The sequence below is a fragment of the Larimichthys crocea genome, chromosome III, assembly GCF_000972845.2.
Source record: "Larimichthys crocea isolate SSNF chromosome III, L_crocea_2.0, whole genome shotgun sequence".
Lineage (NCBI taxonomy): Eukaryota > Metazoa > Chordata > Actinopteri > Sciaenidae > Larimichthys > Larimichthys crocea.
The window spans coordinates 5,225,409-5,244,610 of NC_040013.1; the positions used below are offsets into that span (position 1 = coordinate 5,225,409).

Sequence of the window (19,202 nt, forward strand, 5' to 3'; positions counted from 1 at the left end):
TGGCTGGTGCTTATTTTGTGCTCTGCTACAGACTACACCAAATACATTTGCCTAAAGACTTAATTAATTTCTGGCTTTGATAAACTCCCCAAAACTGCCGTATCTCCCAATTATCTCTAACCAAATCCCACATTTAGGCTATTTGTGAGCCTCCCCTGAAGGCCCGCCTTCCACTTTGAAAACCTCTGATATATATATAACTCTTGTGTGTAATATCTCTTTGGCGCAGGCCCACTGGCTGGCAGAGTGACCCCAAGCCTGTTTCCTCCAGCTGATTAGGTGTATGGACAGGAAGTGTTCCATATTCCTCCACACATCCGTTTTAGAAACAAGAAATACACCGGCTATTGTTTTGAAAGCAGTCCAACCCGCTATTATGCAAGGGTCAGTATGTGTGTGTGTGTGTGTGTGTTTGTGTTGGGGGAGGAGAGATTTTATCCCAGTTTTCAAATTTCTTCTCCCTGTTTTGATTAAACCTCAGTGCTGGATTAACTGATTGGGTAATTTATTGTTTTCACTCCTCCCTCATGGCAGCCAAATAGCACATCTGGCCCTGCTACAGTCAGACCCGAGCCTTTAGTCACAAGCTGCTAATTCTCATCCAATCAGTAGGTAATCATTTTTATAGCAAAGTCCCAGTCAGACCTAAAGCTATCAGGCCTCTCCACTAACCACTAATCTACTGTCTCTGAATACCTGATTTTTGCCTCGTTCTCGGTGGCTCCTGGCCAAGAAGCAGCGATGCTCTGTGTTTGAGCCGGTCGCCTGCCCGCCTGCCGGCCTGCCTGCCTGCCTGCCAGCGTGCCCTGTCATTGAGATAATAGCTGTTTTCTGTCTGTTTTTGTTCAGCCTCTGGGCTCTTGTCATAAGGTGTCGGTCTTTGTGTTTTACTGCAGGGGGATTTACCTGCAGTTTGTTCTACTTCAAGGAACCTCTGCCAGTGTAATCTAGAGACTAAAGACAGACTAAATGCATTAAGTGGCATTGGAATAATAAATGCTGTCCTGTTGATACATCTAGAAATGAAGTGAGAACAGCTGTGAGTCCGTTTTTTTAAACACAGTTCAGTGTTTTATGCTCTTAAGTGAATATTTTTCCAGTTCAGCAGCATGCTAGATCAGCTTTCAGAGGGAATTGACTGGATATGAATTTACACATACAGTGAACTGTGAATCACACACACACACATCCACAGACCCCCCAAATGTTTTGTGAGCACCTTTTAACCCTGCCTCCGTGCATTCACCTCAGCTATTTCTCTTTCCACCTCAAGAACAATAAATCTCTTCTCTTACTGTGTGTACCTTGGTGTCTGCGTCAGATTAGTCGGGTGATTTAAATCTCTCAAGGGTGGAGGCTTTTCTTGGGGAAATGACCCGGCTTGCTACCGCCGGCACCCCTGGCTCCTCTCCTCCTCTCCTTTTGAGGTGAAAGGGGGCTTTTACAGCTCCTTTGTTTTCACTGTTTGACTGTGTAAAAGAGTTTAGAGGGCGTGCTCTCAGAGTGATGGAGTGCCAGATGGGCATGTGTGCGAAGAGGGGTGGTCCCAAAAGTCATGTCAAAGTAACATTCATCAAAATACCTTTTTTTTCCCCCACTCCTGGAAGGAGTGATCTTCTTCCTTGTGATGAACTCAGTCAGTGACTGATCCCCAGGTCCACTCCCCTGCGTTGGTGTTTGTGAATACCAGAAGAATGTGTGTGTTTTTAATTAATGTGCCTCGGTGAACAGTGCGCAATGTGACGCCGGTTTCATGTTGAGGGGTCAGCTTGTGGTTCACACAGCTTGATCTCACCCACGCCACAAGGAGGGTTACACACATTACACACACACACGCAGCTGTATCAGGTCCAGTATCAACGCTCTGGAGAGGAGGACGGGATGCATGCTCTTTCCTCTTGTGTATATTCCAAGGAGCAAAAGCACTCTGGCTGTAAACCACTTTTCCCAGAGGACAGAAGCGGAACCATCAAGAAGAGTTTATGGCTGAAAGTCACATGGAGTAAACTTTGGGATTCTCTTATTTTGAGGACAGAGGAAACTGGCCACCAAACAGCTGGAGTGATGGGAAAGAAGATCGTTCTTGATCCGACACATGACTTTAACAGCATTTCTCCCTTCTCAAACACAACTTTCTCATTTCTCTGTGCCAGCTCACTTTACTGAACTCTGAATGTGAAGTCTTATTTTTGTTGGATTCGGCAAGAACTGCCAGGAGACACCTAAATGAATATTTAAAAGGTTAAGTGATAAAAGATTGAAACGATCTGTGCCACTGGGGAGCTGAGTTATGAAATATGCATTTGAATTCACCAAATTCTTGTGACCCTGCAACCTGCTAAAGTACATGTTTGCTTATTTAAATATCTGTTTTTATTTTACGCCACAGCACAGGAAAAACAAATCTTCTATTACAGAAAATGTTTTAACTGTGTAAGGATATAATTTCACTAACGTATCACATCATTTCTGAATCAGACTAGAGTCTGATAACATCTCTGGGTGTTCATTTTCACTCTTGCGTCGCAACTTGAGGAGCACAAGCTGACACGGTTATAATTTCTCCATTTATTATCAAGCCAATAAAAGGGAACAAAGCTCCCCGCCCTGCCATGCATGTGTGGTTGTGTGGTATTTGCTATTTGTTTATTTAAAAGGCTGTAGGGGCTGCTACAGTAATCTCTCCCTCTCTTTTCCCTCTCTCTTCTTTTTTTTTTTTTTTAAGTTCATTACCATCACCAGAGGCGCGTCGTAGGGGTTAATTTAGCGCCGAGTTGGGGAGCGTCAGGGCGCACACAGTGGAGTAGTTGTGTCGATCACTCCCGCAGAGGCGATGCCCTTTTGTGGAGAGGTCTCTTGTCACACAGAGGACAGACGGCATTCACAATTGGGACACAAGGACACAAAGAGAAGAACTGCATTTTAAAAGGCTCCATTCTTTCTCCGCTACCGCTGGGTGTTGACTGTGGGTGTTTGAGAGAATCTTTGTTGCCCGGAGAAAAGTAGAAGAAGAAGAATACGCGCCGTGAACGGGTTGGGGGGAGTTTTTATAGACAGGGTTTACTACAGTGCAGCCGGTGCTGTCATCCACACCAGATCTGCCTGTTTTCCCGGAGCGACTAGTCTTGTTTTGGATTTGGAACGGAACTTTTACGCACTCATTTACGCACTGATTGTGCGAGTCGAGACAGAACGGGACACTGTCATAATGAACTTTCTCTCCCCGGTACCTGCGGGGTAGCGATTTGAGCCAGATCATTAACTCCAAGAAGAAGTCATTTTGTGGATAACTGCTTTTTTTTTTAAGAAAAAAAAAAGGATGCCAGTTGATAAATTCGCAAACATGGAGGAAAAACTGTGGATACTGGAGGACCTCAATATGATGTACATCCGTCAGATTGCGCTCAGTTTACAGGTAAAAGTTTGTCACTTGTCTCTGACCTGAAACATTTTTCTTGCTCTTCTTATTTTTCGTTTACACAATCTCAAAGCTGTGGGGTGTGTCAGTGAGGGAAGCATGTGTGATCACATCTCAGACTTCCATTTTCTTAGTTGATTCTCTATCCACCCTGAGTACAAGCAGACTCCTTAATAACCTTCCACACACTCCCTAAAGTATAGTACATCACTGTGTTAGCGGACTGAATCTGCAGCTGTGCCTCAGCGTGTTGTAAAGTTTACAGAGGGATTGGTTGAAGAATCTTTCTGTGTGACAAACGAATCGAGCTGACACTGGTGTGGTCTCTCTCTCTCCCCCCTTTACAGATGGCAAATCTCTAACTGACAGCAAACAGAAAACAACACTGCATGCCATCCATCTCTCCCTCTCCGTGTCTCCCCTTTCCAACTGGGGTTCACGCACAGTCCACAGCTGCACATATGGGCCTCATAAGTCCCTATGGGAGTGTGTGTTTTAGTGTGCATGCAGGCTAGTACTATGTTCTGAGAAAGCCAGAGAAAGGAGTCGTTCCATGACAGAGGTTTATCAGTAATGCTATATCTAACCACATTATGTTGCAAATCTCCAGAATCTCTGTTCCTTTTAATGTTTTCAGAGGAAATAGCTGAAGGATGTGTCTGTTTAATTCCTAACAGAGTTGAAAGGAAGAGGAGGAGAGACACATGGCGGCTGGAAATGTTACAGGAATTTCAAAGAGAAATTCTATATTAATATTCTTCATTTCCTGGCCCCCATAATCTAAAAAGATATTGTCTGCCTGTGCTGCAGCTGTTTAGAGGTGTAAAAGCATTCTCTTCCTTCTCCAAAAAAACCTTCAGCTGCGTGACACTGGGACTCTAAGAGAAGCGATATCACTTGCTGGTGTGTTGTGCTGCTTGGCAGTCTGGCATGGTTTTCATGTGTGAGGTGTTTCTTTGTTTATCTACCTGTGCCAAGTGCCATAGAGCGTGCCAGGTGCCTGGTTTGTTATCACAGGAGAGAAGATGTGCAACTGTAGAATAACCCACACTCTTTGGTTATGCCATAGTCAGCGTGTGTGAAGCCGAGTCTATTCTCTTTCTGGGATTTTATGGTTCCCTAAATGTTGGTTGTCTTTAAAACTCTCATTACACTTCAGAGGCACTCGTGCTCGCTGGTACAGAGTAGAAGGGATTTCCCAGACGCTTTTATGGAGCCTGTCACAAATCAGCTATCACAAGGTCTTCTTACCAACAAGTTGATCGGGCCTTAATCTGCTTATTAGTTCCTGTCACAGAGCCTCCTTTGATGAGGAAACTTGTTTACAGCTCAGACATAGTCTGGAAAGTGAGACTTTGTCTGAATATTGAATCTGGAGCATTATGGTGGAATGTAGATAACAAGATCTTTGTGCTTTAGAGCGTTTTTGATCTCAGTTCCAGTTTTATTTCCGTAAATGCAATTGCAAGGTTAGGAATGTATAATAACAAGATGATGAGCTCTGTTTGAGCCCTGTGGGAAAACTCTCCTGTCGCTTCTCCTTCTTCAGGGGGAGTTCAGAGGTCAGGTCCGGCTGCAGGGAGACATTACTCTGCAATAACGCTTCAAGATTTCAGTTTGTTGCATACAGAGCTTCGTGCTCGTCTTCGACCCATGTAAGCATATTTGCTGGTAAACACTCACTTGTTTGCTCACATGCTCTCTCGCTCACTCAGTCACTCCTTCCTCGCCCCCATGTCTCCTCTGCCTGGGTGGGTTTATGAGACAGGGATTCTTTGTATGTTACTGAGCTCCACAGCCCACGGTCTAACTGTAATTTCAACGAGCTTTGGATGTTTTTGCTCAAGACCTCTTTCATAAATGCCCCCATTGGGGCCATCATGACGTGCAGTTATTACAACTTAAACCCTTTTCTCCTCCTCTTGTTTTTCCCCTGCAGCAACATGAAAAGCAGACGGTCACTCCCACCTCATGCACACACTTATACTTACAGCAGAAGTAAACAATGTTTGTTCAAGTTTTTTCTGCACTGGTCATGGTACACAAGACAAGATGGTCACAAGATAAGAGTGTCTGTTCATTTTCAACGAAAAAAGTCAAAAAGTAAAGAGGATCATGCACGTCCCGAGGTCCCAACATTCCTCAGGCATGTATAATTGCTGTGTCAGGAGGGGTGAGAGCAGCCATTGTGTTATTTTCAAGCTCGGTAGGAAGTAACTTTTCTGCTCTTCAGGTTTTAACAGGTCTGCCATAATAGGAATAACTGAATTCTTTGGCTCCTTTCGTCTCGTGTGAGACATTCGCTGCTGTGATTTCTCCTTAGTCACATTTGAAGTGTAAAACCCACAGAATGCAGGATTGCCCTCAGAAATGAGGTGGTGAATCATGGGAAACAGGAAATAGTCTTGTGTAATTACTGCTTCCCACCGGGAGTGACAACATGATGTCACTGAACCCACTGACATTAATAGACACATACACAGCATTTCCTGTCACCACAGATCCGGATACACATTTTTTTAATGCCCCCCTGTTTTCTTCTTCAACTCCTCAGGCTCTGCCACCATGTCCTGTCCCCGTCTCCCCATCAATAGCCAAAGGGCCGTAGATGGACACTTTCTGCCCGGGTCTAATTTTAGCCCACAGACTGGCCTTGAATACATGGATCGTGGCTTTGCCAGAGTTAAATGTGGATGTTTGATAGAAGGGTTTCTGAGGTCATACATTTTTTTTTTGGCCTGTTTATAAAAGCAGGATTTGTCTGTATTTCATTCTGTAAGTCATTCATTGTGTGTGAATGTACAATACGTTCTCTGTCCGCCGAGTTTGTTTGTGTGTCGACCTCGCTGGGTCAGAGTAGCCGTGCGCTACTCAGAACCGGGTGCCGCCTGGGACATTTAGCTGCCACAGCTCTGGTTGCTGCTGGTCATACCAGTGATATCATCTGATGAAAGATTAAAGAGTTTCTTTTTTTGGGTTCTGCTGCAGTTCTTGCATTTATTAGGACCCTCAAAGCGACCCATCGCTGTTAGCTGAACCTCTGAAACACACAAACAACAATTTAATGAGCAGACTGTGGTTAGAAACTCCAAACACGCTCTGATGAAAAGTGTTTTTGTTTATTGTAAATCAGATAGTGCTAACAATCCAAAGAACTCACAAGCGTTTAGTCCCTTTATAGATTTTAGATTACCATCAGATAGCATTTCCATAAATGCTTTTTGATGCCTCAGGATATCATGCTCGTAATCGTGCTGATAAATTACAACTTTCATTTTTCATTATTTGTCAACAAGCTCTGTAGAAATCGCAAAAAAAGAGAGACACGATTACGAGACTCGAAATGTAGCAGTCATGGAAGCTCAACCTCTGACCCGTGTTGACAAGGGTGAGCTCACGTGGGGGTCAGGTGGGAGCTTTTCTGCTGCCTCACCCGGGACTCATGCTTGACCTCTCACACGCTCCCAAACACTAAACTTAGCTGTGGTCATGCCTCAGATAGTTCTGCACATTCTGGACACCGCAGGCAGGCCTTTAAATATCCTTTGGCCGCTATTCATGCAGCCTGTCTTCATCTGATGTCAGATCACTGGTCAAGCTGCCATGACCGATTGATTGCATTGGACTTATCAGAAGGTAGTCCACCAGATCAGTGTTTGAAACTTTGTTCCCTTCCATATATTTGTTGACTCACATCATAATTCAAGTATCAGTCCTTCTAACAGATATTTAGACTCTACAAACCTCATGCCTTCTAAATCTAGGAGGTCCTTCAGGGGCAAAGGCCAAATTGGCAGCAGTTAATCTCTGCCCGCTTGCCTGCCTCTGGGACAGTAAACCAGTATCTTTTAGTTGAGACTGATGACTCTCAACCCTCATGATGAATCTGAAGTGAGATCAGAGGTTAATCTTACTTATACTGGGACGGAAACTCTGTGCTTTTTGAGGTTTAGCTTCAATTCCCTGGCTTACCTGGACCTAGACTGGTAGTTGCACTCTCATTTCTAATGCTTGAATCCATTTCTGTCCTTGTGCATTGTCATCATTCTCAACATACCCTCCCGTGAAATCGCAGTCAGCAGTTGAAATCTGTATGTGTGTGCATCTGTAGGCGACTGTGTGTGTGTGTGTGTTGTATGTTAGTTCAGCTGTGAGGTTGTTTAAGTAGCCTAAGTTACACCAGACCTGCTTGCTTCAGTGGAAGGTGTGCTAAAGCCAACATCGCTCGGATACACACACTCGCGTCTGAGCCAAAAACACATTCCTGCACAATGGACCACTTCATCGCACGTCGCTCCCTGCTGAGCTTGCCTGTGTGTGTCTGTGTGCTGCTGCTAGTGTGTGTGTGTGTGTGTGTGTGAGTAAATATTTGCATGGTAGCAATAAACCAATACTGTAAGCTATATCATCAAGAGAAGTGCTTTGATTTAATTAGGGACATTAGGTTTAACACCCTGGATTTCACAGTGAACACGAGGTTTCTTAAATTGGCTTTTCGCATTTGCTTTGAATTAGATGAGATTTTCCTCCAGTATAGTGCAAAATGAATTAAAACCCGCCAGGCTTATTCACTTGTGTTATGTTAGTTTCAGTCTATTTGCTGTGTGTGTTGTGCATTTGTAAGTGTGCCTTTGGCATCTCCACCATGGATAGTTACAGTCGGCTCCAGTTCTTCCAGTGCTGTATGCCAAAAGCTGGCCCGGTGTGTGTGTGTGTGTGTGTGTGTGTGTGTGTGTGAGGTAAAGGAGAAAGGGGGCTTTGTATCACATCACACACACCCATCACTCCATACTAAGCCCTCCTCTTCTTCTTGGAACTGCACATCCAGCTTCCTAACCCTCAACCGTCTCTTCCAAGCCTTCCTCCTCTCTCCCTTGCCAGCCTCAACTCTACTGACTCCAAACCATCTGGCTCCACACCTCACCTCGGCACCCCAACGCTCCCCCTAACACCCCTGAACTTCACCACAGTGCTGTATCCCTTGTACTGTACCTCAGTCTCCACCCATGCAACCGTCGGCCATGCCGCGGTTAGGAGGAGCAGCACAGGTCTCAATAGGCACTCTGTGTTAGCAGGAACCAGTTAGACTCAGTGGCCCGAGCCAGCTTCCTTTGAAAAACAGCAGGCGTGAGCCAGGAGAGTGAGAAGGAGAAAACATCAAGCCAACCCGAGAGGTGCTGTTATTGGAACATCGACCTCTAACTCCCTGCACCTTCCCAGCCTGTTTCTTTTTGTCATTCACTTCCCTCCCGACGCTATCTCCGCCCGAAACTATTTGACAATTTCACTCCGCTGTTCTCGTCTCTATCTGGGTTTTCTGCGCCGCATTTCCACTCCTTTTATCTCACCCTTCATTATCACCTTTCTTTAATCTTCCTTTGCCGCGCTCTCTGTTTTCACCTGTGCACCAACCACGTAAGACACTTTATCAGTTAAAGGATTATATATTTTTTTTGCGGCTGCAAAGAAAATTGGACCCACTTAAGCTGTTAAATTGCGACTGCAGGCATTATTCAAATGAGCACGGCAGTGGAGGTTGGATTTTAAGCTATACGCGACTCATCGCGTCGAGTTCACGAGTCGCCGTTTTCAAGTGGCGATATTAAAAATGTTGTATTTGTCTGTAAAACATGTAATCAGGAACATCTGAACATGCTCTGGAGACGCAGCTGGAAGCGCAGGCTGTTTAATCAGATGGCTGTCTTTGAAAAATGTGTGCGTGCACACAGTGTGTTTAAAAGACAGTTTGGTAATGCGCTTTAATTGAGCCTGTAGATGTTGCTTTTGTGTTTGTCCATATGGATACAATTTATGCTCTATGGGGTTTGAGGGCTTTCCAGCGTTTGAGATAAACTCACTTGTTTGTTCATGAGTTTGTGGTTCATGCAGTGACTTTATTGATTTGTGCCTTTTGATGAGGTAGATTTACAGCATGCGGGGGTGTTTTTCATGTGTGCACGAGTAAATTCAGCCTATTTCTGTGCGTTTATCACCTCCTTTTGTGATCTCTGATCTCTCTACCACTCGAACACTCTTACCATGCAAAGAGAGTGCCCTGAAACAGAGCGTAGGTGGAAGTTAAATAGGCGGAGGACAAGTATTAAGCAAGAGCTGTCTAAACAAACAATTACTACCAGTAAAACGATCCATTCCCCCAGTGTGCATTCCCTCAAAGTGGATAGCAGCATCACCCGGCATGCTTGTAACCCTAAAGATTGTGTCTTTTGGTGCAGGATGTGTGTTTAAGCACAAGCCAAGGTGTCTAATTGAATCACTGCACGCTGCAGGATCCTTGGCCACTAAGTTGCTGTGTGTGTGTGTCACTGTAGTGTGTGTGTGTGTTTGGCAGGTGGAACAACTCTGTCAGCATTTGGAGGGCTGCCGTCTGACCATCTGAGAGTCCGTTCTGCTTTCATCAAGGACAAAAGAGGATCTACTCTCTCTTTTATATACAATGTAATGACGTTATTGTCTCTGTCTAATTTTCACAGCGGCTGTACCGTAAATAGCAGTTTGGTTGTGACACCGAGCGAGCCGAACAGATGGCCTCACAGCATCTGCAGGAGGTTTTGTTATCACTGCAGTTTCACGTGACTCCTGATGTTAGATGCCTTGCACCAGGGAAGACGGATGGGTGTGCTTGTTCAAGAAAACCCAAATGCCGAAGGCAAACTATAACAGGGGGAATTCCAGGGTTGGGTTTTGGAAAGGCGGGTCTGCAGGAGCTGGAGCTTTTAAGACTTGAGGTAGATCTGAGGGCCAAGGCTGCTGAAAGGGGCCTCTTGTTGTGGTACGAGGTGTTGAGAGGCATGGCTGAGCTGTTCCACCCCCTAAACAACGCCCCCCCCTCAAAGAACAGCCTCTCTGTCTCACCATGATGAGATCAGTGGAACAAACCCTCTTGCTTCGTGGTGATGTCATGTTTGGGACTTGGGGTCAAAAGCTCAGGGTCACATTAGAAGAAGATGTGTCTGTTTGGGAGGGGTGTGTTAACGCCCTTTAACAGTTTGATGAATTTCACACAGGCTGTTACATTAGAACCGTAATCCAATCTCGTTGCACACACACCTTTTGACTCCGTTACCTGCTGTGTCCTCCCTCCCCCCCCGCAGTTTGCGAAGCTATTAAAAACAGCTTGCAGAGCCCCCTCGGGTTGGCAGAGTTGAAAGGTGTCCATATGTCTGTGTATGTGTTTTTAACCTTGTCATGATTAGGAGATGAAAAGGTTAATCCATCTTATCTTCACTGGGACGGACTAAGGAACTAGACAGACATTCCTATTGGTTCTGAGGTGAAGCATGGCTCGTTATGATTGGCTGAGACGGGTAGCTAACCGGACCGAGGACCCTTATTAACCCCTACTATGCCAAGCACTGTGTCATTGGTCAGTATGTCACTGGACGCAGGTTATGTAACTACATGTGTAAGTTTATTGAAGGACTATTTTAGTTACTCTGGTACACTAGTCACGACCTAACAGTTGGCGAGCGCAGCTGTCGCTGTAAGATCTATGGAGATTGACAGATGGTATAAATATAGCTTTGAATATCATCACTGTTGATTTAACTCGCATAATTGAAAGGTAAAGTTTGCAATAGCTGTGTGTCAGCGATGACAGAAGTGCCCCATGACGTTTGTCTCCTGTTGCAGACATTGATACTGTTGTACCGGTAATGAATGTCAGTCCTGTAACTGAAATAGATGAAGTATTCACAAACAGATTTCGTAACCTTGCAAGAGCTGCAACGGCTTCCCAAATGTGACTTTTTTTTCTCATTTCTTTAGTCTTCTATGAAAGTAAACTGAATGTCTTTGGGTTATGGACAAAATGAGACATTTCAGGACTTCATCTTCTTCATCTCAATGAGAAATCAATCATCTCTAATCAAAAAAATTGCTAGTTGCAGCCCTAGTATGTGAACTGCATTGCCATTGCTCAGAGAGGTGAATGCATGTTATATCCCATCTGTTATGACAAGCTTGAATCAATTAGCCTGTTCTCCAGCACCTCAGGCTGCCTGACACTTGGAGGAAAGCAGGTCTCTACATGCTTCTTGCTCCTTGGGGTGAAGACAAAACAATGACAGGCACATATGTGGACACAGTTTCACAAATACTAAGGTCATGGTCCAGAAATGAGAGTAGAGGAGAGGAGTGAATGATCCTATTCATGCAATCCCCTCTGATGGCCAATAGAGGGCTGATACTCAACTCGAACAATGAGCAAACTGTTTTCTTCCATGCCTCATTTAAATATGAGGGATTCTGCTGTAATACAAATGATGAAAATCAGTAAAAAATAAACAGATGCATACTGTAGTTGTGCTGTACACTTCATAAATAAAGCTTGCAGGTCATTTTGTAGAATAGTGGATACCCCAAGTGGACCTAATATTCCATTCCTGTATAGTTATAGTGTGAATTAAAATACACATTGTTAAATCATTCAGTTATGTTCAGCAGAGTATAGTGTGTTCCACATGTACTGCACTATTTGGCTAAATAATTGCAACCATAAAAGAAAACTATGGTGGTAGCAAGAAGAGAAAGGTAACACACTCACACACTTGTGTTTTTACTCTTATTCCCGGGCACCGTGCAATAAACTAACTGAAGCTTATCCGTGCAGTTCAGTGCTTCCTTTGGGTCAGTTTATGTGAAATTGCCCAGAGACCTTTTATTCAAACAAAAGGGCTGTGAAAAAAAAGAGGCCGAATTATGTGGAAGCAAAATGCACAGCAGAATCAGATTCAAATCAAAAGCTTATTTACTGTGCAGTTACTCCTCCAGGCCGTGATAGGAATTAAGATTTAATTCTTGCTCAAGCTCCTTGCAAATTAAACAGAAACGGTGTTGAAAGGAGCTCTATAATTAGACACGTGGCTACAATAGGCTCCTCTATCCACAGTCGGAAGGAAAAGGGTCTTGAGGACGTACAGTCGCAGCAGAGAGGAAAAACACTCTTCAGTCAGAGAGTCAATAGGAAGGGCCCGAGTCTCAGAGGGGCAGGGCTGTGTAGGTTAGTCTGACTGGAGGAATGTCCTCTCATCCTGTGAAATGCATTGTAATGACACTGGGAATGATGCTATCAGTCACTCAGCTGGGCCCACTGACTCATTCAGCAGCTGACTCTAAGTATGTGCTTTATTTTCTAACCAGATTCCTTTGAATATGTTCACAAATTTAGTGTTTTTTCAGTACAATATTCTGATTTAACAGGTGAACATTGACATTTTTTCAAATGTGGACACGTGTTGTTCCCTGATGACGACCCTCCCAAACAGGAGTGTACATCAGTCTCTGACTGCACCTCTCTGTCTGTCAGCTACGTGCTGATGAAACCTTAATCTGATTAACTGGTTGGGATATTTACAGCTCTAAATCCCTGTGTTATCAAGGCTCATCTTGTTTTCGTTGCACACGTCTACTCACACAGAGAGATGAGCAAACAGAGAACTAGATTAGTATAAGAAGGTCCATGTTAAATACTGTATGAGTTTGGTAACATTCATGTTGGTGTTTGATGTTTTTGGTTTCTGTGGGAGTGTCCATGCGGTGAAGCGAATGCCATGACAAAGCACTCCCTCATATGTTTTTCTGAGCTCGATGTAAAAAGCTGTACTCGCTCCTCGCCTGATGCACAGATGTATTACTGCACCAATAAGATGGACTTTGTTGCTTTGTTGCCATTCGCCAAGGCTGCCCACAGACTGACTCTCTCCTCCTCCTCCATCCTGATCCTCCTACATGTCATCTGCTGCATCTCTGGACTGTGTATCTCATTCCACTTCTCATCTCACCCACAAACAACACACAACAAAACAAGTGCTGTGGTTTTTTAATCCTCCTTCACTGTATCCCCTTTTCAGTACAAATAGGAACAGCGTTTGATGCTTTGCGGCCTCGTGTTTGCAAAAAAAAAATAAAAAATGTCCTGACCACTCCACTATTAGTTTTCCAGTGCGGATATCCTGGAGCCAAACTCACAGTCAGCTGATTCACCCTAACCCCCGGTTTATTCCCACACTTAATTCTAGCCGGACTCGTCTGTGTTTTCCATTTCCACCTGCCCACAAATCACTGTCATACATCACCGGTCGACAAGGCGATACACTCCGCTGCACAACATATTCCTGCTGTGCACATAGGCAATGAGCGGAGGCAAGCAAAGAAAGAGAAAGGGTGGAGGGAGACGGATGGAGATTTTTATTTTCCCTGCAATGAGAGTTGTTCTGTCATATAAATGTAGCAGCTTTGGGTTGCTGGCCAGTATTATTTGTGGTGCATTGTGGTGTTTTGATATTGGAACATTAGTTTTATTTATTTAGTCTAATCACTGTCCAATTCCAAGTAGAATTATTCAGTTTTCAGTGCCAACAAATCATTTTAATAAACATTAGAGCCTGGCAGATATGGGATTTCTGTGACTGATGATACTGATTTTTAGAGGGAAAAAGTCACAGATTGCAGATATGGTAGCTGATATAGTGACTTTTAGAGCTGAAATGAAGGAAGAATATTTAAGTTGAATACTAAGAAGAAGGTTCCAGATTCGAATGCCCCAGTCGAGTCTTTTCTGTGTGCTTTGCATCTTCCTCCCGTGTCTACACGGGTTCTCTCCGGGTGCTTTGGCTTCCTCTCACAGCCAAAGACATGCAGGTGAAGTGGTGACTCTAAATTGCACATAGTGTGAATGTGTTTATCCTTATGTGTCCTATGATGAGCTGGCAGTTTGTCCAAGGTGTACCCTGCCTCGTGGCTCCAGCCTCCTGCGACCTTGGAAAGATAAGCAGTTACTGAAAATGGATGGATGGATCCTTTTAACATGTTAAATAATTTAACATATACATTTCAACCAGTTCTAGTTGACCTCCCCCCAACTGCTCACTGGGCGCTGGTCTGGCTGGCTGCCCATCACTCCACCATCTCTCTCCACATTTGCATGTCTATGCCGTTGTACTGCATGTGTGTGTGTCCGGGTTAAAATGCATGTAAATAAAAAATAGAGTTAAAAAAGAATTTCCCCATTGAGGGATTAATAAAGTATATCTTCTTCTTCTTCTTCTTCTTCTTGACACTGCTCCTTCTCTCTTATGTCCGTGCTGCTTGTATCGCACAGTATTGTAAACCACAGACATTAATATGTCTCCACCAGCATTTCTTTCTGCATTATATAGCAGAAAAACACAGTTTTTATACTCATGCATATCGGATAACATATACACAGATACTGATTTGTCTGCATAATATCACCGGCCCAATATAAAACACATATTACCAGAGGTTCTTACTGCCTAAACTATCCCTGTATTGATCCTACATGGGCTTAAAATGTGAATACTCTTATACTCTCTATACACAGGGTTATCTCACCTGAAGTTGCTGCATTATTTGTTGCTGTGACTGTCTTGTGTGTCTGACTGCAAACAACGCAATCATCAATGTCTAAATTCAATGACTAAACTTGATAGAAAAAGACACTTCTGTGAACTCAAATGTAGAGAGAATGCTTTTTCAGCTGCTTATTTGAATCACGGGAGCGAGCAAGGACACGTGGGAGAGAAAAAAAAGGCAATGTTGTGCCTGCACTGCACAGCAATCCAAACAGCATATTGACCAGTGCCTTGTGAAAAATAGCTTGAGTCATAACTTTAAAAAAAGAAAAAAGGTCTTTTTTCCAATGTGGGCGGTGGAGGCACAGAAGCGACCACAGTGGATTTTTACTGACACACTTGCAACCCACTTCAAACTGTGGCCAAAACTCGGAGCTGCCAAATCCGTCTTATGTCTGTTTCTCCCCAAATAGCAAATAGCTTTAGACCCATGTGCTGCCATTTTGTAGGATTTCAGATGGACCCTGCAAAACCTCATGGGCTACAAACATATCTGTGTGTGACTGACAACAACAAACACATGAGAGGAAAATATCATCTTGGTACATTTACATCTATCTTATTTATTGTATGTAAGCTGCTGCCAACGCCCCCTGGGATGCTCCTCAAGGACCCCTGGAGGTTCCTGAAGCTTTGACAGCCACTGTCGCTCTCTTCTGCTTGCGCGCAGCTACACACACACACACACACACACACACACACACCCGCCTCCTCAGAAACGGCTCTCGGTTGGTCCATCAGTCGGTCAGTCTTTGTCCTCTCTAGTGCCGGTGCCGGTGGTGGTGTGTGTGTGTGTGTGTGAATCTGGACTGGAGCTCTGGGGCTTCTAGGACGACGACGATGCCGATGGGAATGACGACAGCACAGAGAGAGGCTCAAACACATGACCGCTATCCTTCCCAAAATACCAAGAGTGCATGGCGTTAGTGATTCCTGCGCGGATCCTGAACAACTTCTGCTCAGTACACGGCAGCTGTTCTCGGATTGTCAGTGGATATTTCTCTTCTTTTTTTATTTTGCCTACAAATGGAGCTGCCTCGAAGGGAAAATCTGAGTTAAGGTATTTCACGGGGTTTGTGTTGGGGCATTGAACGGACCTTTTTGGTGTTGCGTAAAGCTCCCGTGCTGCCAGTTTTGGAGAGTTGGGAAGCGGAGTGCTCGTCTTTGAATAGGATGAACAACTCAAAGAATCAGAGGGTAAGGATGTTTTTTATTATTCCAGACGTATGATCAGAGCACTTTAAAGTTTGTTTTTGTTTTTTAGATGAAATCGAAAACGTCAGGCAGTTGTAATGACACGTGACACTGTGATTACGCAGACTGCGATCTGGAGACATGTCGTGTTGATTGTAGCAAGTTGACTCTGATAATGTGTTTGGAGAGCTGGCTTTTTTAAAGTTGCCTTGTTTATCTACGTCTGATTGAACCCAATCAATACAAATCAATAAGATTTTTTGATTAATTCGACTCGCAGCTGATTTAATCCATAAAAACCACAACTTTTAAATTTGGCTCACACACTGCTCTTTGGACGACCATGTGTCTTTCTAAGTGGAAGATGATTGGTGGAATAAAATATGAACCACTTCCAAAATGTTCATGCTGAATTAAACAGTGGCTCCTAATGATTTGTGAGTTATTGTGTGTGTCATGTTCTACGAGTTAATCATTCCTATTAATAATAATGATTTATGTCTAAAGACATTTTTTAAGGGAGTTTTGGAACAACATGTTCCATAAAGTGGCAGTCAATCGGTTCTCTCTGTCTCTCTGCTGGTTGTTTCTTTGGTAAAGGGGGGTTGTAACTCTCAGTTTCACGTTGTCTGACTGCACTGTGACATCTCACCCAGCCTCTCAGAGCTGGAACAATGTGACAAGTGTGGGATATTACTGCAATAATGACTTACATCTCCCAGTCATCAACCTTTCCACACTCTCTTGTGAATAAGTCTTTCCGAAAAACGCCTTGAACTGGCAGCGCTCAAAATAGTCTCACTTAATTTGAACGCTGGTGTAGAAAGGACCTCTCACAGGTGAGAATATTTTCACTTTTTTTATTTCACAGCAATGAAATAATATAATTGCATTGCTTTTCACATGAGGCTGCTGGCTCTGAGGATGCTAATCCACATAGTCGAGACATGTCTGTCATATATTCATATTTCTATTTCAGGAAGCAATGCTTTGACTTAAACACACGCACAGCAAACCGCAGAAAAGTACTGAAAAGAAAAGCCCCGAAAAAATGTTTTCCTCGACATGCTGTGTGTGACAGGCAGTCATTCTAGTTTCTTGGTTTGTGCACAGACTGGTAGCTCTGACCACTTCCTATAATCAACTTTTTCTATCACCACTGAAACTCTATCCATGCACAGATTAACCCAACAACTGGCTGCATCCATGACGGTTGATTGGCTTCACTTTACCTAATGACAGGCCGCTTCCTGATGCGAGAGAGTGTGAGAGTGAGACTTTAGTCTCGTTGATTTAAAAGGTCACCTGCATCAACATCACTCAGAGATTGAAAGAGCAAGACAGATGTGATCTTTCCATTCCTGGAATACAGCCACACACTCGTGTGTGTGTGTGTGTGTGTGTGTGTGTGTGTGTGTGTGTGCAGTACATAGAGAGCTCAAAGTGTGCGGTGTGTGTTCATTTTGTCCCTACTACTGTTACAACCGCAGTCATCTCTGATCATTAGTAGTGAAAAGGTCACTTATGTGCCAGAGCTCCTCCTCAGTGTGACTCTACACATCATCCTCAATCCTCAGTCTTCCCGATGCTTTCTGTGCCGTATTCATCGTGCGCTGCAGTTAAACAGTTCTCTGTTTAATGAATCTCTGCTTTTCTTTGCGTTTGCAATCATGCAAGCAGGGGGAATCATCAGCATCCTGTGTCAGTTCACTAGCCATGGAATCCTTCGGCCCTTGTCTTACAATCAATAACCTCTTACTGCAGAGGAGCTTTCTGCAGCCAAGTCTCTGTCTGTCTGTCCACCCGGCTTTCCGTCCCTCTCCTCTTTCTCTACCCGTCCATCTAGATGCATATCTTAAACGTCTCCCCTCCATGTATCAGTCTGTCTCTCCTCCTTCTCTTCGTTCACCTCTGCAGTCACGTGCATGCTGCCTCTCTCTGCCCCTGCTCTGCGCTGCTGTGCGTCTGCAGCAGAGGTCATTCTGTTTTCTCTGCTGTTATTGTCCATTGCTTTTTTTCCCAGGAGGCAGCTGCTGGGGCTGAGATAGGTATGACTTCCTCAGCCTGAGAAGGGGACTGCAACCCATTACTCTATGTACTGTACAGCATGAGAACAGCTGAGGAGGAGGAGGAGGAGGAGGGGGTGAATTGGACTTTGCTGTGTGTGTGTCTCCTGCAGCCAGTTGTCTAGGCAATAGTTTGAAAAATGAGCCACTTATACCCCCTGCTCTGCCAAAATATTACCTCTCCACCCACCCAATTATAGATCCTTTAACTTACACGTATACATACAAGCTCTTTCTCTCTCTCTGGGGATTTCTTACCTTCTCACAGCCCCTTTTGCTTCAGCTTTGTTCGTCCTCTCTTTGCTTTCAGTTTCCAAATACACACGAAACAAAGCCAGTTCAGAAACTGCCCTGACATGCCATGACAAAACTCTGTCTCGGAAATGTTCTGTCCTATTTTTTCATTCTCTTTTTAGAAGCAAGTGTTGTGGGAGAGCACTCGATGGGTTTGTCCTGACACGAGCGCCTCAAACAGGGAAAAAAAAAAAGAAAGAGAGTGAGAGACAGAAGAGAGAGTGTAGAGAGGGACAGAGGACAGATGGGGTATATCTGTGTATTACAAGAACTAGTGCAGTGTATGTTGAAGCTGCTTGGCCTTCAGTATTGCTGCGTGCAGCTTTCTTAATATCATCAACCTGCAGAGAGCCGGAGCCCACAGTTCTGGATGCAGCACTTCTGAATCGGAGGTTTAGACCTACAGTTTTTAATGTTTATGAACAACACAGTAATATTACAAAAAGGTTTAGACGGTTTATTGAGGTGTTCCTACAACATGAGCCATACCTAAATGATTTAAATAAAGACACACTGCAAACCTAAAAAGCAGAATGTGGTTTTGTTTTATGTATTCAAAATGTCAAAATACACTATTTAAAACACTTGATTATAGAGTAACGACCTCAGAATGTGCCGGAGATGCTGAAAGAAAAGGCACCGAAGTTATAGCTGGTTCTCAGGGTGTTACAGAGGACAGGCTGACATTAATCATTGAATGTTAGTAGTAGGTTATCAAAATGTTAGAATAAAACTCAAATTAGCTGACGCCTCATTAGGTATAACCAGTGCCACTGAGAGAGAGAGAGAGAGGGCATTGACCCAAGCTCTGTCTCTACATCTCTCTCTGGGTAGAAG

The 19,202-nt window shown here is 44.0% G+C and overlaps 1 protein-coding gene across 4 annotated transcripts in view; it reads left to right on the plus strand.

Annotated features, from left to right (window-relative positions):
* rtkna (rhotekin a) overlaps positions 1–19,202 on the plus strand; it is a 54,681-nt gene that overhangs the window by 13,836 nt on the left and 21,643 nt on the right. Inside the window, exon 1 of one of the 4 annotated variants that reach the window (XM_019275983.2) lies at positions 2,751–3,415. The exons of 2 other annotated variants lie outside the window; for them this stretch is intronic. In XM_019275983.2, the coding sequence (XP_019131528.1) occupies positions 3,320–3,415 (96 nt within the window). In that variant the 5' untranslated portion in view covers positions 2,751–3,319. Of the gene's footprint in view, positions 1–2,750; positions 3,416–15,490; positions 16,009–19,202 lie in introns of those variants that run through there. One more of the 4 variants, XM_027277711.1, reaches the window with a different exon arrangement.